At 45.5% G+C, this 27,327-nt stretch overlaps 1 protein-coding gene across 1 annotated transcript in view; it reads left to right on the top strand.

Moving 5' to 3' along the window:
- DNAH3 (dynein axonemal heavy chain 3) overlaps positions 1 to 27,327 on the top strand; it is a 120,910-nt gene that overhangs the window by 39,899 nt on the left and 53,684 nt on the right. The window contains exons 23-31 of the mRNA XM_008164632.4: positions 38 to 174; positions 950 to 1,151; positions 2,616 to 2,708; positions 3,035 to 3,145; positions 4,575 to 4,689; positions 11,096 to 11,294; positions 22,114 to 22,222; positions 23,469 to 23,582; positions 24,487 to 24,663. Of these exons, the coding sequence (XP_008162854.2) occupies positions 38 to 174; positions 950 to 1,151; positions 2,616 to 2,708; positions 3,035 to 3,145; positions 4,575 to 4,689; positions 11,096 to 11,294; positions 22,114 to 22,222; positions 23,469 to 23,582; positions 24,487 to 24,663 (1,257 nt within the window). The remainder of the gene's footprint in view (positions 1 to 37; positions 175 to 949; positions 1,152 to 2,615; positions 2,709 to 3,034; positions 3,146 to 4,574; positions 4,690 to 11,095; positions 11,295 to 22,113; positions 22,223 to 23,468; positions 23,583 to 24,486; positions 24,664 to 27,327) is intronic.

Raw genomic sequence — 27,327 nt, 5'->3', positions numbered from 1 at the left:
TTTTAGCAGTTTCTACACTGTGTTTCTTTTTATAAAGGTGAAAGACACCAGGGTACTCGTAGCAACTGAGCAACCCAGGATGCTGGAGAGGCTTCAGGAAGCAAATGTTCTCTTAGATGATATCCAGAAGGGGCTGAATACTTATTTGGAGAAGAAAAGATTATTTTTCTCACGGTAAATTGATTAACAGGTTCAACTTAGAGCAGCAAGAACCATAAAAAGATTCTAATGCTCTCTTTGTTTGAAATAATTTTTACTGAGTTGGGTGACTTGTAGTTGTCACAGAACACAGTTCTATGCAACCAAAAATGACAACCTATTTCCCTTTCTAGAAATGTAGCCCAGATTCCCTGGTCCAGCTGAGCTATGCTTGGCCCAAGATTTGAGGGGGCAGGGAGGCAAAGGTGTCTTAGTGCAGCAGGAACTTGCAATGGAAAATACATCATCAGTTACAGTGTATTTTCAGGGGAACATGCCATCTTCAGCAGCTGATTGCACCCCCACCTATCGCTCCCTAAGCTATGCCCTACTCAGCTGCACAGAGGTGAAGTCCCATGTAATTGCCCCGGAGGGTCTAAAGATTACCAGGTGATGGTGGAGAACAGGCTGTGTGCTACCTTTACAGTGTGCATGGCTGTCCCCCAAACCTGATTAGATTTTTCTCCCCTCTGTTTTGCATAAGGGGATGAATGTGACAACTGGCATGTAAAAAGGTGTAATAGTTTTATAACTTTTAAAACTGCTCCATAAGTCCAAAGATCAAAGACTCACATGAACCCAGAAGTTCTTGAGAATAGTGCATTCCTCAAATCAGAGCAGGTAACTTCCTTTTTGTGATAAGTCTTTCTTACTTTAAGAGTTGGAGCAAATCCACACTCCTGGCATATAATAGCTTCTCAGATGATGAGTTTCATGCCTGAAAACTGCATGTGCATTGTCTTTTCAATAGGTTCTTTTTCCTGTCTAATGATGAGCTGCTTGAGATTTTGTCAGAAACCAAAGATCCCCTTCGAGTACAGCCACATTTAAAGAAGTGTTTTGAGGGAATCTCTAAATTAGAGTTTACAGAAGATCTGGAGATCACAGGAATGATCAGTTCAGAGAAAGAAACTGTTCCTTTCATACAGAAAATCTATCCAGTGAAAGCAAAAGTAATTTTTTTTCTCTTATGACATTACATGAATAGCTGATGGTAAAGGATGTGCTTTTGGGGAAATGAGCTTTAAAATACCAAGACCAGATTTTTAAAGGTATTTAGTTATCTAAAAATGCAGATAGGTGCCTACTGGGAGTTTTAAAAAGGAGTTAGGCACTTGGGCGGTGTTGAAAATTCTGTAGGTACCTATCGGGAGTTTTAAAAAGGAGTTAGGCACTTGGGCGGTGTTGAAAATTCTGTAGGTGCCTATCTGCATCTTCAAGCATCTAAATACCTTTAAAAATTTGGCCCTTAGAACATAACTAAGATACCACATCACAGCTGTAACAAGGAATGAATGAAAATATTAAAGGTACCAGTATAGGATTACAGCCTAGCCTTGTGGTCAAAAGGTGGCACAGTGGAGGTAGCAGCATGTAACAAGTTGAAGAAGCACTCTGCCTTCCTCAGGGCAGGAAGCCACACATGAGGCCAGAGTACAGAGCACACTGCTGCTCTTCTGCATTGTCCCTTGGGGGTTAGGGGTGGCCAAAGGCTAAGTGAAACAGGAGAGAGGCATGGCCAGTGTGGAGAATGGCATGAAAACACAGGGAAGGCCTTGTGGATTTCAGACTATCCTTCAGCATCGCTGTGCCTTCCCCACAACAATAGCAGCGTGGCTCAAACAGATGCCTTGTCATTAGCTGCTCTCCTCATCCCCGTGTGTGGCCACAGCCCCTTTGGGGATGGTGGGAGGTGGTAGACTGAGAGGAGTTACTGCTGTTGCTAAGAGCAACAGTAACTTACACTATATATATGTAATAAGGCGTTATAATATGAATTAAATGGATGAAATTCCCTCACCTGTGTTATCCAGGACTGGAGGCAGGACTAGATGATCTAATGGTCTCTTCTGGCCTTACAATCTATGAATCTATAGGTTTTGTAGAAACTTGACATAATGAGTGGCTGATTCTTCTGCCTCTCCTCGGCCATGCCCCACTAAATTGTATGGAGCTGAATTCCTATGTGGCAGCCATGAACAGGGGTAAAAGGTGGGGGGTGAAAGATAGGGGATATTCTATTTAGCAACCTTTTAACCACATCTTTCAGGAACAATGTGTTCACTGGTGTTATGGCCATGTTAAATTGACCTCCCAGAGCTGCATTTACACTACCTGGATGTATGGACACCATGCTGCCCCTTCAGATGCACTGCTCATGCAGTGCACATGGCTTATTTGTCTGTATGCACTGTTGTGCTGCAGTCATGCCTTCATTGTGTACACCAGTGCTTGTACATCTATTTGGAGGCTGTCCACCCATTTTCTTCCTTACCCACCAGAGCAGAAAAAGGCATGAGCCAGCCTTTATGCTTTAAGCCTAATATAGTCAAAGATTTACTCCAGTGTGAAATTTGCTCTTTAAATGCCATTTTATTTGGTGTATTTTCACTCTTCTCTCTTTTTCTTGTTTTAAGGGCATGGTAGAGAAATGGCTTTTGCAAGTAGAGGAAATGATGTTGGCCAGCATAAGACAAGTTATTCAAGATGGCATTGGAGGATATGTTCAAGTAATTACTCATCTCTTCCGTATCAATAAATTACAGCATAAAGTAATTAACATAAAGTAACCTGCACATGTACAGGGCTCAAACTCTCCTTTACCATGATGTTAGGTTTTAAACTAAGTAGAATCCTGTTGTGCTAATTCAGCAGCATCCATTAAAAGTCTCAGATCTAATTTCCTTGAAAGAAAATTAATGAAGTTCTCAGTGTTGAGTGCCGTTTATTTTATAAATCAGATTGAAAAGCATTAGGGAAAATAGATTTTATTATTGACAAAGCCTAATGCATACACATCATTTTCTCTATCTCAAGTGTGATTTTTTTTTTAAAGGTTCCCCGAAATAAGTGGGTACTTCAGTGGCCTGGACAGGTGGTTATTTGTGTTTCATCCATCTACTGGACAAAGGAAGTGTCTGAAGCTATGCAATCAGGAACTTTACTTGTAAGGTTTTCTTGTAAATTCTTTTAATTAACCAAAGACTAAATTATGATATTACAAAGTACTCTAACAAAGTGACATGCATTTCTGAAAGCATACATTCTGACTTTTCTACTTAAGTTAAATCGTGGCAGAATATCCTTTAACTCAGAGTGCTTTGCAATTTCCACTTTTCTTGCTGTTCACTTTTGTCATTCATCTGCTTTGTTTTCTCTTTTTACTTTGCATTCAGTCATGTTGTATATTTGTCTTACGTCTCAGCAGCAACTATTTCTCTATCATTATGGACACTGATTTTGATTTCACTTACCTTGCTGTAAATCAGGAGTAACTCCACTGAAGCAAGTTGTGGACTCTTATTCTTGTGTCATAGAGCTTTGCAATTGTGAAAAGAAGAATCAAACAAAAGTTGAAAACTATGACCAGATCTTATAAATAGTTACTCCTCTATGCATGCTTACCCCCCTAGTCTCATGGGAACTACACACAGGAGTAGCTGTTTGCAGGATCAGGTGATTACACAGCTCTTGTGGCTCCTAGCTTCTCTGTAGAATAAAGATGCATTGGCTAGGTTTGATAGTTGAATGTTATTCTTCCCTCAAGTGTTTGCAATTCATCCATCATCCCATGGTCTTGTGTATTACCCCATTGGGGACTGATCTAAAGCACACTAAATAATGGAAAGACTTTCTGTTGACTTCAGTGGGCTTTTGATTGGACCCTAGTAGAGTTGGGTAAATACTGCAACATTTTTTCCCTGTGATTATTTACATGAATTTTTAAAGGAATTTGCTTCGACTGTGTGCCCCTTCTTTGTTCACTTTCTGGAGCTGCTCTAGCAAATGGCAGGGATTTTCATGAAAACAGAAAATTTTTAAATAGTTACTGCAGCAGAGACCAGATTCTGATGCTTGTACTCATCCACTCAGGACACAAAAAGTACCTTGGCTTCAATTAAGCTATGCTGATTTACTGCAGCTGAGGATCTGAACCCATGTGCCCAGTCAAAACAGGCTGAGTTTAAAATGCTTGCAAAAAAATCATCAGTGATCCATGGACCAAAATTATTAGTAGAAATAAAAGAGTAAATTCAGGAAAATATTACATTTGCTGAATAACTATTTATTACAAAAAATGTCATCCAGCTTTAGACAATAGAGAGAGCATGCATTTCTCCTGGTATAGAGACCTCGCATTTGATTTAGGGAGAAATAAAAGGCTTCCATTTCAGACTGCAAAACCCTTCTGAGTAGTTATGATGAAATAAAACAGCAGTATATGAAGGAGACTCTTAAATGTTTGCATAGTGCCAGGAAGACATTACTAAACTGCCTCATTTTGTTGGAAGAGTTTGTTCTAATGACTGCTCTGGGAGTTTAGGAGCTATTTGCTACAGCTTGCCATTATTACTCACATTTTCTTTCCGTAACAGAAATTCTTGGAGAAGAGCAACCTACAAATTGGAGAAATTGTTCAGTTAGTGAGAGGAAAGTTGTCCAGCGGTGCCCGTCTGACTCTTGGGGCTCTCACTGTCATTGATGTGCACGGTAAATGCATGATTATTACCTCTCTCATTACATTCCAGGCAGAACTGCTACCATTAACTGAGGCAAATTATCTGCAACAGGCATCTGGGATGCTTTCCCAAGCTAAAGTTAAGTCCTGGAGAATTAGTTAAAGGATTATATTAATTATTTTCATCTGCTAATTCACATGAGACAAAAGCTAGTTGTAAATGCCAGCCTTAGGCATGAGCAAGATAACTAATGGTTTGAGCATGTAGCCTGAGCAATTCAGAGCAAACTTTATGGGATGCCTAATTTCAGCGCCTCTTAGCAGTGGTCGCCATTTCAGATTTTGGTAGCGAGGTGCAACTTTAACCGTATTTCCTGGAGCTACTTAGGCATGTGAAAACTCTAGTTTTTTGGCAGATAACTTAGCAGTTAGCTGACAGGAGCCCTGTATCTAATTCCTTTATAAGAGAAAGACAATTAAATAAATATTAGACCCACTCAGCTCTAATAATGTGTTCTGACATCTTGTGGCAAGTCACTTAAGGGACGTTGGTTAGGTTTAAAATGTTAATGTATATTCTTACTTTATTACTAACTCTGTGGAGAGAGAGAGACCCCATCAGGATTGCTGGGTTCTATCTCAGCTCTGAGAGGAGAGCGAGGTCTAGTGCAGGGGTTCTCAAACTGGGGGTCGCGAAGTTATTACATGGGGGGTCGCAAGCTCTCAACCTCCACCCCAAACCTGGCTTGCCTTCAGCATTTATAATGGTGTTAAATATATTAAAAAGAGTGTTTAATTTATTAGGGGGGTCCCACTCAGAGGCTTGCTGTGTGAAAGGGGTCACCAGTAAAAAAGTTTGAGACCCACTGATCTAGTGGGAAACAACTGGGAGCAGATACATCTGGGTTCTATGTAAGAACATCAGAATGACCATACTGGGTAAGACCAATGGTCCATCTAGTCCAGTATTTGGTCTTCCAGCAGTGGCCAATGCCAGGTGCCCCGGGGGAAATGAACAGAACAGGTAATCATCAAGTTGCCCTGTTGCCCACTCCTAGCTTCTGGAAAACAGAGGCGAGGGACATGCAGAACATGGTGTTGGATCCCTGCCCACCGCCTAATAGCCATTGCTGGACCTATGCTCCATGAACTTATCTAGTTCTTATTGGAACCCTGTTATAGTTTTGGCCTTCACAACATCCCCTGGCAAAGAATTCCACATGTTGACTGTGAAGAAATACTTTTTTTTGTTTGTTTTAAATCTGCTGCCTATTAATTTTATTTGGTGACCCCTAGTTCTTGTGTTATGTGAAGGAGTAAATAACATTTCCTTATTCATTTTTTTCACACCATTTGTGATTTTATAGCCCTCTATCATATCCCCCCTTAGTCATCTCTGTTCCAAGCTGAAAAGTCCCAGTCTTTTTAATCTCTCCTCATACAGAAGGTGTTTCTATACCCCTAATCATTTCTATGGCCCTTCTCTGTACCTATTCAAATCCAATATATATTTTTTGAGATGGGGTGACCAAATCTTCACGCTCTATTCAATATGTTGGCGTATCGTGGATTGATGTAGAGGTAATATGATCTTTTTTTCTTATTATCTGTCCCTTTCCTAATGATTTCCAATATTTGATTTGATTTTTTAAATTGCAACTGCACATTGAGCAGATGTTTTCAGAGAACTATTCACAATGACTCCAAGATCTCTTTCTTGATGGGTTCAGCTAATTTAGACTCCATAATTTTATATGTGTAGTTGGGATTATATTTTGCCAAGTGCATTACTTTGCATTTATCAACATTGAATTTCTTCTGCCATTTTGTTGCCCACTCACCCAGTTTTGTGAGATCCCTTTGTAATTCTTCGGATTCTGCTTTGGATTTAACTATCTTGAGTAATTTTGTATTATCTGCAAATTTTACCACATCACTGAGTACCCCTTTTTTCAGATCATATATGAATATGCGGAATAGGACTGGTCCCAGAACAGACCACTGTATGACACCACTATTTACCTCTCTCCATTCTCACCTTTTATTTCTACTCTTTGTTTCCTGATTTTTAACTGAAGTGCCTAGCAGTGCTTTCAGGATCATCTAATGATCCTTAATTTACTTAATCACCTTGCCTCTGTTTATAAACAAACTCCCTGCCACAAAGGCTGTGCTGCTCCCAGCTTCTGAACTCCTCACATATCACACTCGTCTAGGGCTAGGATGAGTAGACCTCCCCTAAGAAACTCGGGGGGGCGGGGGGCTAGAGCCCTTCCATGCCCCCCAAATGGCGTCCCTGTTTCTTAGACCAATCTCCTTTCCCCTTCCAACAGCAGAACTGATGGGGGAGGCAACTCAGCTTCATGGGGAACAGTGGGCTGGATTTTCCAGTCCAGTGTGCTACCATGCACTATTCAAGTGGGCCAGAGTGGTTGTATTCTGTCTGGAGGTGTCCAGTTGAGAATTCTCTTTGCATGTGGGAATTCTCCACTGGTGTCAGACTGGCGGGAGCAGCATAGCTGCCTTCTGTACTAGTTGCCCTCCTACCTCTGGTGTAGGGAAAAGGAGGTGGCCCTGTGGGGGCTGGGAGAGGGTATGCTGGAGTAGAACTCTGCTACACCCATCCTTCACCAGCATACATCAGAGCATCTCCTTAGGTAGTGCAGAATAAGGGAGCTGTGACTGGATCCCTGATGGCTCCTACCCTCACTTCTGTACTAAGTGGAGCTCTGGCCCAGGGGACCCAGAAAGGGTAAACTGGTCCCAGTGAAATGTTACAGTTATAAATACATTGATAGATATGTATAAACAAGTATTATAGTGATGACCCGGGATCCGAGAAATACATCTTTAGTTTTATATTGTGGCTAGGGAAACTAAATTTCAGCTTTCATTTTAATTGCGGAAAACCGTGGATTTTTATGTTTTTTTTTTTTATCGGAGGATTTTGGTTTTTTTTATCACAGAAGACTAGGATCCCTGGTGACGACATGCATGGTTCAACAGTAAGGTGTGGCTTGGGTTAGCTGTTAATCATTGGTTGCTATTTCACTGTTCAGTCTACCAACTCTACAATATGGTGCCTGTCCAGTTTTTTACGGTTTTTTTTTTTCCCATTTTGAGATTCTGGCCTAAACGCTGGTACTAATTCTTCTTTTTTCTGTTTGACCAAGGATAAATTTGAACTGGATTCCAAGAAAGAAATGCAGCACAGCTGTTGAGAAATATAGTATTGCTAAATGTGATATTACAGCTGTAACTGAAAAAGATTGCAGCCCAATTCTGTGTTATATGTCCTTCCATAAAAATATTCTTTTAACCCCATAAAATTTCTGTTTATGTTGCTAGACCATCTCCTAGAGTAAAATAGCAATCACGTCACTTTTTAAATTAACAAATAATGTTAAGACCACATTGTGTTGGAAAAAATCTAAGCACCTTTATTCTTGGATGCTTGCAACCTCTGCTGAAATTCTTTTCAATTACTCAGCTCAATGCAACTTTGATCTACTAAACTTGTTTATTGTGTGCAACATACAAGGAAACGGAGAGCAACAAGAATCAGGTTCTTAAAATTACTATTTAAACACCAAAGCTAATGGAACTCTGCCAGTTTATAACATCCCCATACTTTTAGGGAAAAATTCCGGACTTGCCTGGCTTATAGGTCACAGCAGGAATCAGCCTTTAGTCAGGATTTTGACCCTAACATCTTGCATGTAACCTCGGGCACTGCTTTTGGTGTGACTTTACAATACTCATGTCCACCTGGTTTCATCATAGAATAACACAAGCATGTAGGGACAAAATCGGAAACCTGAGGCACCAAATGAGTTACATCTAGCAAGGGACATAAAAGAGAATAAGAAGAGGTTCTATAAATACATTAGGATCAAGAGAAAGATGAGAGAAAGCATAGGTTCTCTACTTAGTGGAGGAAGAAGAACTAATAACAAACATCAAGAAGGGTGAGGTGTTTAATGCCTATTTTGCTTCAGTATCACTAAGGAGGTTAATTATGGCTAGTTGCATAACAATTAATATAACAACCAGGGGGAAGGGACGCAAGCCAAAATAGGGAAAGTCCAGGTTAAAGAGTATTTAGATATATTCAAGTTGGCACGGCCTGATGAAATTAACCCTAGGATACATAAGGAACTAACTGAGGCAATCTTAGAACTGTGAGCAATTATTTTTGAGAACTCAGAGAATGGGTGAAGTCCCAGAGGACTAGCGAAGGGCACACTATCTTTAAAAAGGGGAACAAAGAGGACCCAGGGAATTATAGACCAGTCTACCTAATGTCAATATCTGGACAGATACTGGAACAAATTATTAAACAATCAATTTGCAAGCACCTAGAGGATTATAGGCTTAGAAGGAATAGCCAGCATGGATTTATCAAGAACAAATCATCCCAAACGAACCTAATTTTCTTCTTTGACAGGGTTACAAACCTACTGGATAGTGAGGAAAGCTGTAGATGTAAAATATTTTGATTTTAGTAAGGCTTTTGACACAGGTCCACATGACATTTTCATAAGCAAACTGGGGAATTTTGGTCTAGATGAAATTACTATAAAGTCGGTATACAACTGATTGAAAGAGCATACTCAAAGGATAATTATCAATGGTTTGCTATCAACCTGGAGGGGATGTATGGAGGGATGTATCTAATGGGGTTCCGCAGGGGTCTGTCCTGGGTCCATAACTATTTCATATTTTCATTAATGACTTGGATAATGGAGAGGAGAATATGCTTATAAAATCTGTGGATGACACGAAACTAGGAGAGGCTGCAAGCCCTTTGGAAGACTGGATTAGACTTAAAAATGACCTTGGCAAATTGGAGAATTGGTCTGAAATTAACAAGATGAAATTCAGAAAAAACACCTAAGAAGCAAAAATTAAATTCACAACTACAAAATGGGGGATAACTGGCTAGGCAGTAATACTGCAGTAAAGGATCAGGGTTATAGTGGACCATAAATTAAATTTGAGTCAACAATGTGATGCAGTTGTAAAAAAGGTGAGTGTCATTCTGTGGTGTATTGTCAGGAGTGTCATATCTAAGACACAGGAGGTAATTGTCCTGCTTTACTTGGCACTGGTAAGGCCTCAGCTGGAGTATTATGTCCAGTTTTGAGCACCCCACTTTTAGAAAGATATGGAGAAATTGGAGAGAGTCCAGAGGAAATGAAACAAAAATGATAAAAGGTTTAGAAAACCTGACTTATAGGGAAAGTTAAAAAAACTGGGTATCTTTAGTCTTGGGAAAAGACGACTGAGGAGAGACCTCATAACAGTCTTCTAATATGTTAAGGGCTGTTATAAAGAGGATGGTGATAAATTTTTCTCCATATCCACTGAAGGTAGGACAGGAAATAATCAGTAATATGCAGCAAGGGAAATTTAGGTTAGATCTTAGGAAAAAATTTCAAACTATATGGATAATTAAGCAGTAGAATAGGCTTCCAAAGGAGGTTGTGGAATCCCCATCATTGGAGGTTTTTAAAAACAGATTAGACAGATACTTGTCAGGGATGGTCTCAGTTTATTTAGTCCTGCCTTAATGCAAGGGGCTGGACTAGATGACCTCTCAATGTCCCTTCCAATTGTACATTTCTAGGATTCTGACTGTGCTTCTGATTGCTAACCCTAGGCAAAGCTAGGTAAAAACCAGTTTACAGTTCCTGATATTGCTCTACAAGTAGACTATGTGACACACAATGTTGCTTTTCAGCAGTAGAGTTGCTAGCAGAGACCCAGAAATGTAAGGAAACCTAGTGATAGTATATATGTAATAATATGTGATGCCAGTAGGAGTTCCAAGTGCAGATTGAGTGGAGTTTACAAGATCCTTTATTTTCAGATATAGTTGACTCTTTTTGAATTTGTGGATAACATGCCAACAAAGGAAGAGCTTTCTATCCAGGGGCAAATCTAGCATCCGCCTTTGTGGCCATAGAGGGCCACAGTGGCATTCTGTTGTGCAAAAAATGGGGGCTGGAGAATGGGGAGCTGTGGAGCAGGTGTACGTCTCCTGTGTGGTACAGAGCCTTGCTGTGAGCAAGCATTCTCATTTACAGGGAGCAGAAAGGCATGGGTGACCTGGGGGAGGGGTGAAAGAGACCTGTCACTGTACAGATCCTTGCATATTTCCTGGGTATGGGGGATGCAAGTGTCCTATATAGGTTTATTCAGCCACTGGTCTTAAATGGCCTTTGTAGAGTGATTGTACTCCTCCACCCCTGCAGAGCTCCCCAGCCCCTGGCCTGGCTACTCATGTTGGGCACTGGGGTCTAGAATTTTGCCCAATTGAACAAAGATGGTTCATTAAGCAAAATGGATGCAGTTTCCTTTTGAAAAATGAAAGCTGAGCTACAGCTGTAAATGTTAGCTTACTGTTTATTTTATGAGCTGTTTCTGTTCCTGCAGCTCGTGATGTGGTTGCAAAATTGGTTGAGGACAAAATCACAGATCAGAATGATTTCCAGTGGATTTCTCAGTTGAGATATTACTGGGAAAAAGGAGATGTAATGGTGCGAATGATTACGACAGAAGCCAAATATGGCTATGAGTACCTTGGCAATTCTCTACGTCTGGTTATAACTCCACTGACTGATCGATGCTATAGGTAAAATTCATATTCTCTATGACCGTAGCATTCACTTTCTAGCTGACTTGTATTTAATACATATTGTAACAGTTGCTAATGAAAAGAGCCTCAGTTATTAATTTTCTTTCCTCCCCTTCCTGGTTTTTTATGTTCTGCTGTAGTGCCACAGTGTGGACATTTTCTATAGTGTTGGAAGGGGTTTTTCCATCAATGTAGTTAAACCACCTCTCTGAGAGGCCAGAGCTTGGGCGATGGAAGAATTCCTCCATCGACCTAGCCATATCTACACCAGGTGTTAGGTCAACCTAACTACAGAGCTCAGGGCATGTAATCTTTCACAGCACTGAGTGACATAACTAGATCCCTCTAATTTTTAAGTGTAGATCAGCTCTTAGATGTACGTGCCCAGACATGGTAGAATATTTACAATGTGCAGATTCCTAGGCCTCTACTGTAATTTCTTCTTCTGCATCCAAGAATGTGATTCTAAAAAAAAAAACTTAGCAGCTCTATTTAATGGAATTGTGGAAGACTGTGTGTAGTTGAATTAATTTCTTTGAAATAAAATATATATGTAGGGTGTATCTGGCTTTTAAATAAATGAGGCAATTATGGAGCATTCACAGATGTCTGACTGCAGTTAGTTTCTAATTCCTCTACTTGCTTGCAAGAGGCTGAAATGGAAATACTCCAGGGGGATTTGGTATTTCGCTTCTAGCTTGCCCAGGAGCCAGAAGCCATCTCAGCAGTTAATTTTAGGTCTGTAGGTTAAAGAGCTTTCCCTAGAATTCCTCTGGACAAATTTATAGTCCACAAGGCTCGACCAGTGAGGAGGTAAGAGAGGAGTTATGAATTCAGTCACCTTTGTGTTATAATCAAGTTCTTCCATTACACTGCTCTACATCCAAAATGCTTCTGAAATAAATGTAGTCAAACTTTACTAATTCTGGGTCACTGAGAACGAAAATGATGCTTAAAATTGTTGATTGGCTCTAGTTTTCAAGATATGCTGTTGGGTCAGTATATATGACCCTTGACTTGGTAATGGCGGAGGTTAAGTGAGTTATAAAGGGAAGGGATCTCAATTTAAACCAGAAATGACTAAAATACATCTTTGACTGGATCTATGAATAAATCTATGACTGGGTTTGGACAGTACTTGCTTTTTAGGCAAAACAATGAATGATGCAATCTGAAGCTGGTATTGCATCATACATGATATTAATTGCATCATGTTATTCATAGAAGTCATGGATGATGCAATCATAACGAAGCTTACATCATTCTGCTGAACAAATTGCCCTATATCAGCTCTAGAAATCATATGGTGTCGTGCTCTTATTTGTCAGTGTTTGATTTTGCAAAGGGACACATTTCTGTTTAGCCAAAGTGAGCAGAGATGCTTCATACTTGTGTGAACAGTGCAGATAACTTCTGCTATATTTGTGGTGAAGCACTTTTATGATGCAAAAGTCACAGTATAACCACTATGGTTAAGAAAGCCTATCACCTTTATTTTGGCTGCAAAATTGGAGATCAGGACAAGAGGTGGGCCCCACACATATGCTGCAACACTTGTGCAACAAATCTTTGCCAGTGGTTGAACAGGAAAAGAAAATCTATGCCTTTTGCAGTGCCAATGATTTGGAGAGAGCCAACAGATCATACCAGCAATTGTTACTTCTGCATGGTGCCTCCAGTTGGGAAAGGTATGTCAAAGAAGAAAAAGTGGACTGTGCATTATCCAAACATTCCATCAGCTATATGCCCAGTACCCCACGGAGAAGGACTGCTGGTTCCTGATGCACCAGAATCATTCTCACTTGAGTCAGACGAGGAAGAGGATGAAACTTCTGGTCCTGAACCATCAATGTCACAGGACCCACATTTTCTCCCATCCTCCTCCTCTGAACACACCTCATAACACAAGGTGAACTGAATGACCTTGTCAGGGATTTGGAACTACCCAAGAGTAAGGCAGAGCTGTTGGGCTCCAGACTACAGCAGTGGAATCTCCTGGCAGGTGATGTTAGGGTTTCCATGTTCCGTGACCGTCAAAAGGATCTTGTCCCATTCTTCTTCATGGAAGGTGATCTTGTAGCCTGCAACAACATCGATGGTGTGATGGCAGCCCTCAACATCGTTCACGATCCAGATGAGTGGAGACTGTTCATTGATTCATCAAAGACGAGTCTTAAAGCTGTTTTACTGCATAATGGCAATGTTTTGCCATCAATTCCAGTTGGTCATGCAGTCCATATGAAGGAAACCTATGACAACATGAAACAACTTTTGAGGTGCATAAACTATGACCAACATCAGTGGCAGTTTTGTGGCGATTTGAAGGTTGTTGCTCTCTTGCTTGGTCTGCAGACTGGATACACAAAGTACTGCTGTTTTCTCTGTGAATGGGATAGTCGTGCAAGAGATTCCCACTACATCAGGAAAGATTGGCCACTCCGACAGTCATTGGAGCCTGGGAGGAAAAGTGTTCAGCATCCACCACTTGTTGAATCAAGGAAGATTTTGTTACCACCCTTACACATCAAGCTGGGTCTGATGAAGAACTTTGTCAAGGCCATTGACAAAACACAAGCAGCTTTCAAGTACCTCCATGGAAAATTTCCAAGGTTAAGTGAAGCTAAGCTAAAGGAAGGTGTCTTTGTTGGTCCTCAGATTCATGAACTTCTTCGAGATGATGCATTTGACCATGCACTGCGTGGCAAGGAAAAGACGGCATGGAAAGCCTTCCAGTTAGTGGCAATAAATTTTCTCGGAAACAACAAGGCAGACAACTACAGGTTCTTGATGGAAAACCTCCTCAAGGCATACAAAAGCCTTGGTTGCAACATGTCACTAAAGAGACATTTTTTGCACTCTCATCTAGATTTTTTTCCACTGAATTGTGGAGCAGTGAGCGACGAGCACGGCGAGCGATTTCACCAGGACATTGCAACAATGGAGAAACGCTATCCGGGCAAATGGAGCCCATCAATGCTTGCAGACTATTGCTGGACAGTGACAAGAGATGCTCCATTTAATGAATACAAGAGACAAGCCAAGAAGCACCGAGTAGACACTGAATAGGACTAAACTATGTACATAATAGTTTTTTGCCTTTTGTTTCATAATAAATTTTATTTATATAACCCTTTTGTTGATTTTTAAAGTGTTACATAAACAGGACAGGTGAAATATTATCATGTAAAGCAACCATAAACACATGAAAAGACCTAGCTTTACAATTTATGATTAAAACTCTACTATCTACACAATATACATAGACATAAAATGTAAAAACTTAAATATCTTAGAACCAGTTGCCAATCAGTTGTTTTAATTGTCATATTTGAATTCAGCCCATCAAAATACATAATAAATAGCACATTTTATCTCTGAAGCAGACGACTTCTCAAAAATTGTAGACCAGTGTTATCGATAGCTACAAATGCTTCCTCTTCAGCTGTGAATTGATACAGCAATGGAGAAAGGAACAGCAGTGGGTAGGTGAATGGACATTAAGATAGTGCTGACACCAGCCAGATAGGTGACTGTACCCAACCGGGCGAGAAATGTGGGCAAAGCCAAGTAGCAATGGCTAAGATATTTGTACATCTATGCAAGAAGCCTGAGTAACAACATGGAGGAACTAGAACTAGTAGTGCAGGAAGTGAAATTAGATATTATAGGGATAACAGAAAGAACGGTTACTTACCTTCTGTAACTGTTGTTCTTCGAGATGTGTTGTTCACGTCCATTACACATTAGGTGTGCGCGCGCCGCGTGCACAGACGTCGGAAACTTTTCCCCTTAGCGGCTCCCGTCGGGCCGGCAGGGCCCCCTCCTTCCCGCCAGAGCGTCGCCCCGCTCCAGGGTATATATATCCCTGCCGACCCGACCCCTCCGGTTCCTTCTTGCCGGAGACTCCGACAGAGGGGAAGGAGGGTGGGAAGTGTAATGGACGTGAACAACACATCTCGAAGAACAACAGTTACAGAAGGTAAGTAACCGTTCTTTCTTCTTCGAGTGATTGTTCACGTCCATTACACATTAGGTGATTCCCAAGCTTACCACTGGAGGTGGGTAGGAGTCAAGGTACAACTGACTGTAGCACAGCCCGTCCGACCATCGCGTCCTCTCTGGTCTGATGATGGATCGCGTAGTGGGCTGTGAACGTATGCACGGACGACCAGGTGGCTGCTTTACAGATCTCCTGGATAGGGACCTGCGCCAAGAAGGCCGTTGAGGACGCTTGGGCCCTAGTCGAGTGGGCCCGGATCTCTGGGGCCGGAACATTGGCGAGCTCATAACATGTGCGTATACAATGCACAATCCACGCCGACAAGCGCTGTGTCAAGATAGGCAAGCCTTTCATACGTTCCGCAATGGCAATGAACAGCTGAGGTGTTCTGCGGAACGACCTGGTCCGTTCCAGGTAGAACGCCAATGCCCTTCATACCCTTGATGTTCGTAGGCTGCGGTGATGAGGGTCCGTATGGGGTTTAGGGAAGAACACCGGTAGACAAATGTCCTGTCCCATGTGAAACTGCGATACCACTTTCGGGAGGAATTTGGGGTGCGGCCTCAGCTGCACCTTATCCTTATGAAAAACTGTATAAGGGGGTTCTGAAGTGAGGGCCCTCAATTCCGATACCCTCCTGGCCGATGTGATGGCCACGAGAAACGCCACCTTCCACGAGAGGTGCATGAGGGAGCAAGTGGCTAGGGGTTCAAAGGGGGGTCCCATGAGCTTTGTTAGGACTAGGTTCAGACTCCACGCCGGGACAGGCGGGCGCGAGTAGGGAAACACCCTCTCCAGCCCCTTGAGGAATCGGGCCACTGTGGGGTTGGAGAACACTGACACTCCCAACTCTCCCGGATGGAAAGCCGAAATGGCGGCTAAATGCACTCTAATCGAGGCGGGCGCAAGCCCTTGATGCTTGAGGTGCAGTAAGTAGTCCAGGATCGACGGAACTGAGGCCTGTAAAGGCTGTATGTGCTGAGGCTCGCACCAGTGGGAGAACCTTTTCCATTTGGCCAGGTAGGTCGCTCTTGTGGAGGGCTTCCTACTACTAAGGAGGATTTGTTGAACCTGGTGAGAGCACCTGTGTTCCGCATCGTCCAGCCAGAGAGATACCACACCGTGAGATGTAGCGATGACAGGTTCGGGTGGAGCAGGCGACCCTTGTCTTGTGTGACTAGGTCACGATGGAGGGGGAGGGTGATCGGGTCGGCTATGGACAATTCCAGCAGGGTCGTGAACCAATGCTGGCGCGGCCAGGCCGGGGCGATGAGTATAATTGTCGCCCTGTCCCTGCGGGTCTTGAGGAGGACCTTGTGTATGAGCGGGAACGGAGGGAAGGCATACCTCAGGCTCCCTCCCCATGGGATCGTGAAGGCATCCGCTAATGACCCTGGGCTGAGGTTCTGAAATGAGCAGAACTGAGGGCATTGACTGTTGTCCTTGGTGGCGAACAGATCCACCCGGGGAAAGCCCCGCCTCCGGAAGATTGAATGCAGGACGTCTCGCCTCAACGCCCATTCGTGCATTCGGTAGGATCGGCTGAGGCGGTCCGCTAAGCCGTTTTGGATCCCCGGAAGATACGTTGCGATGAGGTGGATCGCATGGGCTATACAAAAGTCCCATAATTGGAGTGCCTCGCGAGAGAGGGGAGAGGACCGGGACCCGCCCTGCTTGTTTATATAGAACATGGCGGTAGTGTTGTCCATCAGGACTGCCACGCTGTGACCTTCTATGGTGGCGTGGAAGGTCTGACAGGTGAGGCGAACCGCTCTTAGCTCCTTTAGATTGATGTGAAGCAGTTTGTCCTCTCTGGACCACAACCCTTGGGTCCGCAGTTCTCCCAGATGCGCCCCCCAACCCAGGTCCGATGCATCTGTTACTAACGTCAGAGTGGGCTGTGGGGCAGCGAAGGGGATCCCTTCGCAGACCTGCTGTTGATCGAGCCACCAGCGGAGCGAGCCCAGCACCCGATCTGGGATCGTCACCACTAGATCCAAGGGGTCTCTGTTGGGGCGGTACGTTTGGGCAAACCACAACTGCAAAGGCCGGAGCCTTAGGCGGGCATGTCTGACCACATGTGTGCAGGCTGCCATGTGTCCCAGGAGCTGCATGCAACACCTTGCCGTTGTCGTGGGGAATTTGTGGACTGAGCTTACGGCCCTCTGAATTGTCAGGAACCGTGACTCTGGGAGGCTTGCCCGCGCGGTCACCGAGTCCAGGGTCGCACCTATGAAGTCCAGTCTCTGTGTGGGAACTAACGTGGACTTGGGCACGTTGACCAGGAGGCCGAGCCTGTCGAACATCTGCAAGGCCAGTGTCACGTGAGATCGGACCTCGGCCTCCGACCTGCCCGCGAGAAGCCAGTCGTCCAAGTACGGGAACACACGCATCCTTCTCTTCCGAAGGAAGGCTGCTACCACGGACATGCATTTCGTGAATACTCGTGGTGCTGATGCCAGGCCAAAAGGCAGGACCGTAAATTGGAAATGGCGCTGGTTGATAGTGAAGCGCAGGAACTGCCTGTGGGCCGGATTGATGGCGACGTGAAAGTAGGCATCTTTCATATCGAGGGCAGCGTACCAATCCCCCGGATCCAGGGATGGGATAATAGTTCCAAGGGAGACCATACGGAAGCGCGTTCTGATCAGAAACTTGTTTAGGTCGTGCAGGTCCAAGATAGGATGGAGGCCCCCTTTTGCCTTGGGAATCAGGAAGTATCTGGAGTAGAATCCTTTTCCCCTTAGGTCCGGTGGGACCTCTTCCACTGCTCCTGCTGCGAGAAGGGTCTGTACCTCCTGCATGAGAAGTTGCTCGTGAGAGGGGTCCCTGAAGAGGGACGGGGAAGGGGGATGGCAGGGAGGGGGCGAGGAAAACTGGAGGGTATAGCCCGCCTTCACTGTGCGCAGGACCCAGCGGTCCGATGTTATGCGCAACCATGCCCGGTAGAAATGGGACAGGCGGTCCTTGAAACTTGGAGGAGGATCCGGTATGGAATGTGGTACGCTGTCCTCGGGCGTAGCTTCAAAAGCCTGGTTTGTTCCCTGGCTGCGGCTTGCCCTGGCCGTGACCTTGGCCCTGGTTAGGCGTATTGTTACGTCTCCGCCTGTTATCCCTGCCACAACGGCGGTACGGTTCGTGCCGAGGGCGAGAGTGGTACTGCCTCTGTGGAGGCTACGGTTTAAAGGGCTTGCGCTGTGTCACCGGGGTATGCATACCCAATGACTTAAGGGTTGCTCGCGAGTCCTTCAGGCTATGTAGCCTGGCGTCCGTTTGGTCGGAGAACAAGCCCGAACCTTCAATCTGGAGGTCCTGCAGTATGGTCTGCACCTCTGGCGGAAGGCCTGAAGCCTGTAACCATGCCGAACGCCTCATCACTACCTCTGACGCGATTGTTCTAGCCGCTGCGTCGGCTGAGTCGAGGGAGGCCTGCAATGAGGTCTTGGCCACCGCCATACCCTCGTCCACCAGGGCCGTGAACTCAGGATGTGCGTCCGGTGGTAGGGAGTCCTTAAACTTGGAGACTGATGCCCAAGAGTTAAAACTGTGTTTATTTAGAATCGCCTGCTGATTAGCGATCCTCAGCTGAAGGCCCCCAGATGAATAGACTTTCCTCCCGAACAAGTCTAATCGCTTTGCTTCCTTGCCCTTGGGCGCAGGGGCTTGCTTGCCATGACGCTCTCGCTCGTTGACCGCCGAGACCACCAGCGAACAAGGAGACGGGTGCAAAAAGAGGAAGTCAAATCCTCTAGATGGGGCTAAGTATTTCCTCTCCACACCTCTTGCAGTCGGTGCACTGGAGGCCGGCGTTTGCCACACCGTCTTATAGTTGGACTGGACTGTCCGTATAATCGGGAGAGCGAATCTGGAGGGCCCCTCCGGGCTCAGGATATCGACCATGGGGTCCTCCTGTTCTACAGTCTCCTCCGCCTGCAAGCCCAGATTGAGGGCTACCCGGCGAAGCAGGTCTTGGTGCGCCCGATGGTCAATCGGGGGAGGGCCAGACACTGTCGTGCCCGCTACTGCCTCATCCGGCGAGGAGGAAGAGGTCGGGGCCTTCTGCCCATCCTCATCTTCCTGCAACCCGGCGTCGACCGGTTGCTCCTCTGGGGCCTGACCCATGGTGTGGGACTGGGACGGTACCGTGCTCGGTGCCGAGTCCACTCCCTCCCGCTCCTGCGGTCTAGAGACCGTTGCCTCCTTATGAGATGGCGGGCGGTACCGCGGGGAGCGGGAGCGGTACCCTGATGGCCCGGATCTCGAGGTCCTAGATGGGGGCCCTTGTTGATGGTATGTCCAGAATGGCCATTGGCTCGGTTGGCCCCACTGGGGATGGCCACAGGCTTCGTGATCCCTGCTAGCCTGCGCCCTATGGGCATACCCGCCGTACCGGCCCGAGTCAGTCTCCGACACCACGGACGGTGACCTGGAAGCCATAGGACGGTGCCGGTCCGGGTTTGGGGAGTAGCGCCTCCGCGACCAGGACCTGGAGCAGCGTCTCGTCGACCTGGACCTGGATCGGTACCGGTGATCGCGGGACCGGGAACGGCTACGGCTGGTCGGTCTCAGGTAATGTACCGCCGTTGAAGCCCGACTGCTGCGGTGCTTTCTGCGCCGAGGGCAACCGGGAGTCCACCGAGGCGGAGCTCGACCGTGACCGGTGCCTTGAACGGTGCCGAGATGGCGACCGTGATGGGCGCACCATCGCCAGCTTGCCTCTGTGTGGCAGCTTCGGCGGAGTGTCCTCAGTTCGTGGAGGGGCCTCAACGGACAATGCAATGAGGTCCTTAGCTGCCTCAAATGTGTCCGGAGTGGAGGGCTGTTCCAAGAGCTCCTCCAGCCCTTCATCTTCACTCGACGCGCCTATCCCGGGGTTCGACGGGCCTTTCGGCGCCGGAGCCACTACCGGGGTCTGTGCCGGGGCCGTGCCGGCCTTAGGCGCACTCGAGGTCTTCACCGGCGCCGCCCTCTTATGCGGGGAGCGTCCTCGGGCCTTCGGTTGGCCCTTCGATTTTGCCGGCGAAGACGACCGGTGTCGTACATGCCCCCGTTGGGTCGGTGCCGTGGGCTTCGGGTGACCCGCCGGCGCCGGTTCCCGCACCGATGCCGGGGCGCTCCGCACCGAGGCAGACGGTGCCGCCGAAGTGTAGGGCTGCAATGCCGTCTCCATGAGCAGCTGCTTGAGGCGAAAGTCTCTTTCTTTCTTAGTTCTGGGCTTAAAGGCCTTGCAGATCTTGCAGCGCTCTTTCTGGTGAGCTTCCCCCAGGCAGCGGAGACACGAGTCGTGGGGGTCGCTCAATGGCATAGGCTTGCGGCACGTGACACAAGCCTTGAAGCCTTGGGCGTGCGGCATGCCCCGCCGCCCAGGGCCGGTGCCGGGGTTGACCAAGCAACCACAGCAGGAACTTTAAGTACCTAATGAGCTGTTAACTACTAAGCTCAACACTACTACTAAATAACTGATAACTGTTTGCTAAATAACACTAATGACTATGCTAAGGGACACTCTCAGACGAGAGACAGAGTTGTTCCAACGCCGCCACGGACGGTAAGAAGGAACTGGAGGGGTCGGGTCGGCAGGGATATATATACCGTGGAGCGGGGCGCCGCTCTGGCGGGAAGGAGGGGGCCCTGCCGGCCCGACGGGAGCCGCTAAGGGAAAAAGTTTCCGACGTCCGTGCACGCGGCGCGCGCACACCTAATGTGTAATGGACGTGAACAATCACTCGAAGAAGAAACATGGTGGAATAGTAGTCATCCCAGGAGTAGAGGTATAGAAGGGTATGTGCTGTTCAGGAAAGACAGAAATAAAGGCAAAGGTGGTGGAGTAGCATTGTATATTAATGATTAATTAGACTGTAAAGAAATTAGAAGTGATGGAATCCATAAGACAGAGTCTGTTTGGGCCAAAATCACTTTGGGGAAGAAAGCTATTTGAGGTTCTCCTGATATGGTGCTTGGGTTATACTACAGACCACCAGAATCCGATTTGGATATGGATAGAGACCTCTTTCACTATTTAATTGCAAGTATAGAGCAGGACAAACCATTCTTAGCAACATTTAAAAAAACACAGTTCACAACACGTTGTTTTCCTAGTGGAGAGAAGACTTCAGGGGGCCTTCATGGACTCAGAACTTCTAAGATAAGGTGCTTGATGGACCTACTCTTTAAGGGGCAGCAACATATTAGTATGAACACTGCCAAGCTATTCCCCATAGAAGGAAGATAGGTGATTCTCAGGTTTTTAGGAACAATCTCCATCCTCTTTAAGCACTTCCTAGATTAATTTTCTTTATCAAGGTTCCCATCAAGCCAGCTCCAGTTTTCTAGCTGCTGCAGTTGACATTGCGGCTCTGAATTGATACAGTTCCAGCCTACCTATCAAAAGGTTTAGCATCTACTAACTGTTCTGCCCTGGGCTTATGCTTACAACTGTCCTGACTTGTTCATGACACTTGAGTCCCCCACATGAGGACATAGGTGCTGAATGCATGCGCTCAGGTACAAGCACATATAGTAAACCAAGGTCAGACAATGAAGTAAATGATATTGCACCTACTTTCACCATGTCTGGATTTTGGGCCTTTATTTTGGATGTTTGAAATGGTTTCCAACTCCAGGAGTCCATGCTAAGGATATGCCAGTTTGATGGGTGGAGATGGCCAACCAATTAAAAAATGAATTCCTGATAACAATGCAGGGCCAGATCCCTTAGCAAGTGTAAATCGTTGCTGTGCGTATGGGTCTGTGCTAACTTACAGCTGCTGATGACCTGGCCTATGATTCATATGTTATTTCTTTTTCATTATGTAGAACATTAATGGGGGCTCTGAAACTAAATCTTGGTGGTGCTCCAGAAGGACCTGCGGGGACTGGCAAAACCGAAACAACAAAAGATCTAGCAAAAGCACTGGCTAAGCAGGTACCAAAATTAATGAAATGTTGCAGTGCATTGTTGCAACACATTGTTTTATGTTTGGAGATGCAGGTCTTCTCTGGAGTTCTTTCTCACGAAAGTGTTGGTGCCCTTCACCTATTATCCATTCATGGAGATTGCTAATGGAAAGCTCATAATTAGGACAAAATCCTGGCAAAAAGCACACAGCCTGAGTGAACAGGCTGTGTGCATTCCATGTAATGTTTCCAATAGGTATGGGGATGAATAATGGAATCCTCAGCTCCAATCTGCAGTAGCCAGTATGTACCTAAACTGCAGCTGCTCCTTCAGGGTACTAGAGCAATTAATAGGCCTGGCCCACTGCTGACTGCCATGCTGCATTTTGGCCCACCTAAAATCCCCTTTCCATGTTCCTGTGTATAGGAAGCTTTCACAGAGCTTGGTTAATGACTCAGTGTGGGGGCAGGTTCTCTTTGTATGGGTCTCAACTGTGTAGTAGAAACATGATATTTCAGTTGTGTTTGGACACTAAGGGTAGGTCTACACTTACCTCCGGGTCCGGCGGTAAGCAATCGATCTTCTGGGATCGATTTATCGCGTCTTGTCTAGACGCGATAAATTGATCCCGGAAGTGCTCGCCGTCGACGCCGGTACTCCAGCTCGACGAGAGGAGTACGCAGCATCGACGGGGGAGCCTCCCTGCCGCGTCTGGACCCGCGGTAAGTTCGAACTAAGGTACTTCGAATTCAGCTACGTTATTAACATAGCTGAATTTGCGTACCTTAGTTCGAAGTGGGGGGGTTAGTGTGGACCAGGCCTTACACATCCAGAAGAAGGAAGTAGGATTTGCCTTTTAGGAAGTATTCCTTTACCAGAGATTTTCTTTTTGACAAGCAGCTTAGGAAAATGCTGAACTGTGATCTTTAAGTTAATATACATTTTCACCTAAGCCAAGTGATAAACGAGTATAGTTTTGAATTTTTCAGGCTTGCAAAATCTTTGAGAAGTCTCCACACATCCAATGTACAGTAGTGTGTTATGTCACATAAAACTAATCTGAATCCTTGTAGTGAGTAAATACTCGACAGGTACTTCACTACCAACAGGTTAATATCATGATTAGATCCATTAACTAGATATTTAGATATGTATAGTCTTCTAATTTACCAGTTACCATGGCAATAATAATCCCCTTCTGTTTATAGATGCCAGCATTTTTGTAATAAATTTTAACACTGAATGCCCTTGTGTTTTTTGTTTTTTAATATAGTGTGTTGTCTTTAATTGCTCCGATGGTCTTGATTACAAAGCCATGGGTAAATTCTTTAAGGGACTGGCACAATCTGGAGCTTGGGCCTGCTTTGATGAGTTCAACAGAATTGAGGTAACTTTTTAACTAAAGCATTTATAACAACAAAAATGTAGTTAAAAAATGCAAAGAATAGCTTTAAAAGAAGACATGAATATGTAGTACCATTAATTTCCTACTTTTAGCACAGCTTGTAACCTAGGCCCAGGTTTTCATAATTACATGCATACACGGCTGCCATAGTGCATGCACATATTTTGACAGGGACAGTGTGGTCTGCGTAGATAGAGCATTGGAACTCTGGAGTGGGTTCAAACCCTGGCTCTGCCACTAGCCTGTTGAGTGACCTTGGGCAAGTCACTTTGCCTCTCTGTGTCTCAGTTTCCGCATCTGTAAAATGGGGATAATGATACTCACCTCCCTGTAAAGCACTTTTACATCTACTGATACTGGATAAGACTAGGTATTATTAGCTGTGAACATCTGGGTCCTACATTTTTAGTTTTAAGAGCTATTGACAGATAGTCTCTCTGTACCTTCTCTTCTTCCAATACATGGGATTTTTAAAATGCACTCACCATTGGCCTAACTCTCTCCTCCTGTGACTTTCACCACTGACTTCACTGGAAGCAAAATTAGGCCAATGCTAAATACTTTTGAAAATTCCATCCATAATCTGTCTGTTCTGTATGTTATAGTATTTTGTGTATTCTTTATTGTCTATTCTGTCACATTCATTGTTCCACTACATTAGATTTTGTTAGCCTGTACACGCCAGTGAAGTTGAAAGCCAGCATTTTAATTTTCTAAAATTCTTTTATTCTGGTACTTCAAGGCAATTTCCATCTCTAGGAGGACTTCAACATAAACCCATTAAGATATATATATTTATTTTTTAAAACCCTCTTTAGGCCAGAAATGCTGCTTTTATGTTGGTTCCATGTATGGGATGTTTTCTAATCTGTTTCTTTATTATTAGGTTGAAGTGTTGTCTGTAGTTGCACAACAGATACTCAGTATACAGCAGGCTATTGTGCGAAATCTGAAAACGTTCCTCTTTGAAGGCACAGAGATCTCTCTTAATCCAACCTGCGCTGTCTTCATCACTATGAATCCTGGGTATGCTGGACGGGCAGAACTTCCTGATAATCTAAAGGTAATTCTGGAGTTCTGATTTCTAGTATGAATGAAACACAATTTACAGTTTTGATTCCAATGTAGTATGGATAGTGCAAAAGCAACTGTGTAATATAAGGGCATAATTCCATTTAGGTGTTCTCATTCTGGTTCATTAGTGGTTAAGCTTTAATAATGTGTTTAGTGGTGCACAAAATGAATAGACAATAGGCCTGAATCTGATCTCATTTATACCAGTTTTACACTAGTCAACACTGTTGACGTCCATTGAGTTACTCCTGAATTACACTGGTGTAAGTGAGGCTGGAATCAGGCCCTGTCCTCTGAATCCCTATTTTTGTGAGTGGTCTCGTGGTAGTCAATGGGAGTACTGATATGAGTAAGGAATGCTCACATTAATCCGCATTGGCAGGATCAGGCTCTAGAGACTCACTATTATACTCACTAGTATGCTATTCTTGGGCAAACCAGGGGCGTTGTTGCTGTTTTGACAGTTTCTGTCTGCTCCAGTGACAATCCCCATTGTGTGTAAAGAGAATCTCTCTGAAACTGCTAGAATATATCAAAATGGAAAAAACATATTAAGTTCATCCACTGTACAGGTACGCCCACATGGAATCCCATTGACTTCAATAAATAACATTGTTTAAGATCCTTAATCATTAAAATAATATGGGCCTTATTCTATGCTGATTTACTATCCCAGTAATCCTGTTGAAATCAATAGAATTGCACAGGGTGTAGGTCGGTGCAGAATTTGGTCTCACATCTATACACTTACACAACAAATCAATGCATTTGTGTTTAAATTGAAGGTAATTTCCTTTTGCTTTTATCAGCCAAGACCAGAGTTTAGGGGTCTGTGCTTCTCTTGTAATATATGATGGTATTGTCACAGTTTCAGGGTAACCACACCTTTAACCCCAGTCCACTTCAGGAATGCCTCTGAGGTTTAAGGCCTCTGGCCTTCACCTCTCTGTGGATAGGGACCTGTGTGCTACTCCCTTCTCCCTTTTAGGTTGTAGCTCCCTAGAATTCACTGTGATATCCCCAGCAAGCTAGTCTGTCTAAAGGCCAGCGCCTATGCTTTGCTTTCTCTCCAAGAGCTATGAACAGTGCATGCCAGCAGTAACACGTCACCATGCAGCTCTTTCTCAGCAGAGTGCATTATTCAGGATAAAGTGCATACAGAGGAAACATATAAAAAACAATAAAAGGTTCTACATGCTTGCTAAACACTCCAAACATCATCCACCAGTCCTATGGGGCCCTGCTAAGCCAAAAGCCTTCCAACACTACAGCAAGTGTTGGGAGCCCCCTAAGATCAATGGTCCTGTCTGTTTGCTGAATCAAAAGAAAAACCCTGAGTCTGTTTAAACTCAGCCTTTTATATCCCAAGTTCTTTCTCAGTTCCTTGCCTCTCCTCCGGGACCGCCTTAAACCAGGGACTATAGTAATCACCCCCTAGTAATTTTCCCTCCTTGGAGTTGCACACAGTCCCCTGCCCACAATGATAGATAAAACATTAATAAACGCAATACAATATAGTCCCCAAAGATACTGCATGTTGCTGCAATATGTGTCACAGACATGGGCAGTGGGTGAACCCCCACTTTGGGGAGGCTAGCCCACCAACCCTTCCCCTTCTGCCCAAGGCCCTGCCCCTCCTGCATGCCGGAGCCCCAAGCCCCGGCGCCCCTGGTAACAGGAGAAGCCCTGTGGGGCTCCCCCGTGACCTGAGGAGCCCCGGCCAGCCCGTCCCAGCCACACTGGGCCAAGCTGCCAGCCCCCCCGCCCCTTATGGGCCCCCTAGCGAAGTCGCCGCCCCCTACCCTGGTCAGCGCTGGTCCAAGCCACTGGCTCCCCCTAGGCGCCAGGCCAGCCCCAGCACCAGGCCGAGCCACCATACCCCCAACGGCCCCCCCAGCTGAGCTGCTGGCCCGCCAACCCCTGAAGGCCCTCTCCTGTCCGAGCCACTGGCCCCCACCGCCAGTGCTGGGCCAGCCCCCCGAGCTCCGGACCCTCCCACCCCTGAAGGCTCAGCTGCCAGCCCCAGCGCCTGGCCAAGCCTCCTCACTCCCCCACCCCCTGCTGGCTCTCTGCATCCCTCCTCACTCCCCCATCCCCGAGGAGGAGGGACATGACAAGCAGCAGGGACCTTTAGAGTGGGGATGGAGTAGAGGAGACATGGCAGGCAGGCAGCAGGAGCAGACAGTGGGGGCCTCGGGGAAGGGAATGGGGCCACCGCAGCCCAGGTGTCTGGCGGCGGGTCAGCGGCAGCGCCAGCCTTCCCTGGGCTATTATACCCACAGCCTATGGTCACAGGCATCTCACTAAAGTTTATGACCAAATAAATGTGTTAGTCTCTAAGGTGCCATAAGGACTCCTCGTTGTTTTTGCTGATACAGACTAAGGCCTGGTCTACACTACGAGTTTAGGTCGAATTTAGCAGCGTTAAATCAAATTAAGCCTGGACACATCCACACGACGAAGCCCTTTTTTTCGACTTAAAGGGACCTTTAAACTGGTTTCTTTACTCCACCTCCGACGAGGGGATTAGCGCTGAAATTGGCCTTTCTGGGTCGGATTTGGGGTAGTGTGGACGGAATTCGACGGTATTGGCCTCTGGGAGCTATCCCAGAGTGCTTCATTGTGACTGCTCTGGACAGCACTCTCAACTCAG

Source organism: Chrysemys picta, chromosome 10 (assembly GCF_011386835.1).
Source record: "Chrysemys picta bellii isolate R12L10 chromosome 10, ASM1138683v2, whole genome shotgun sequence".
Classification (NCBI taxonomy): Eukaryota; Metazoa; Chordata; order Testudines; family Emydidae; genus Chrysemys; species Chrysemys picta.
Note: the sequence above shows the minus strand (reverse complement) of the source record. Positions and strands in the feature narration are given on the sequence as shown.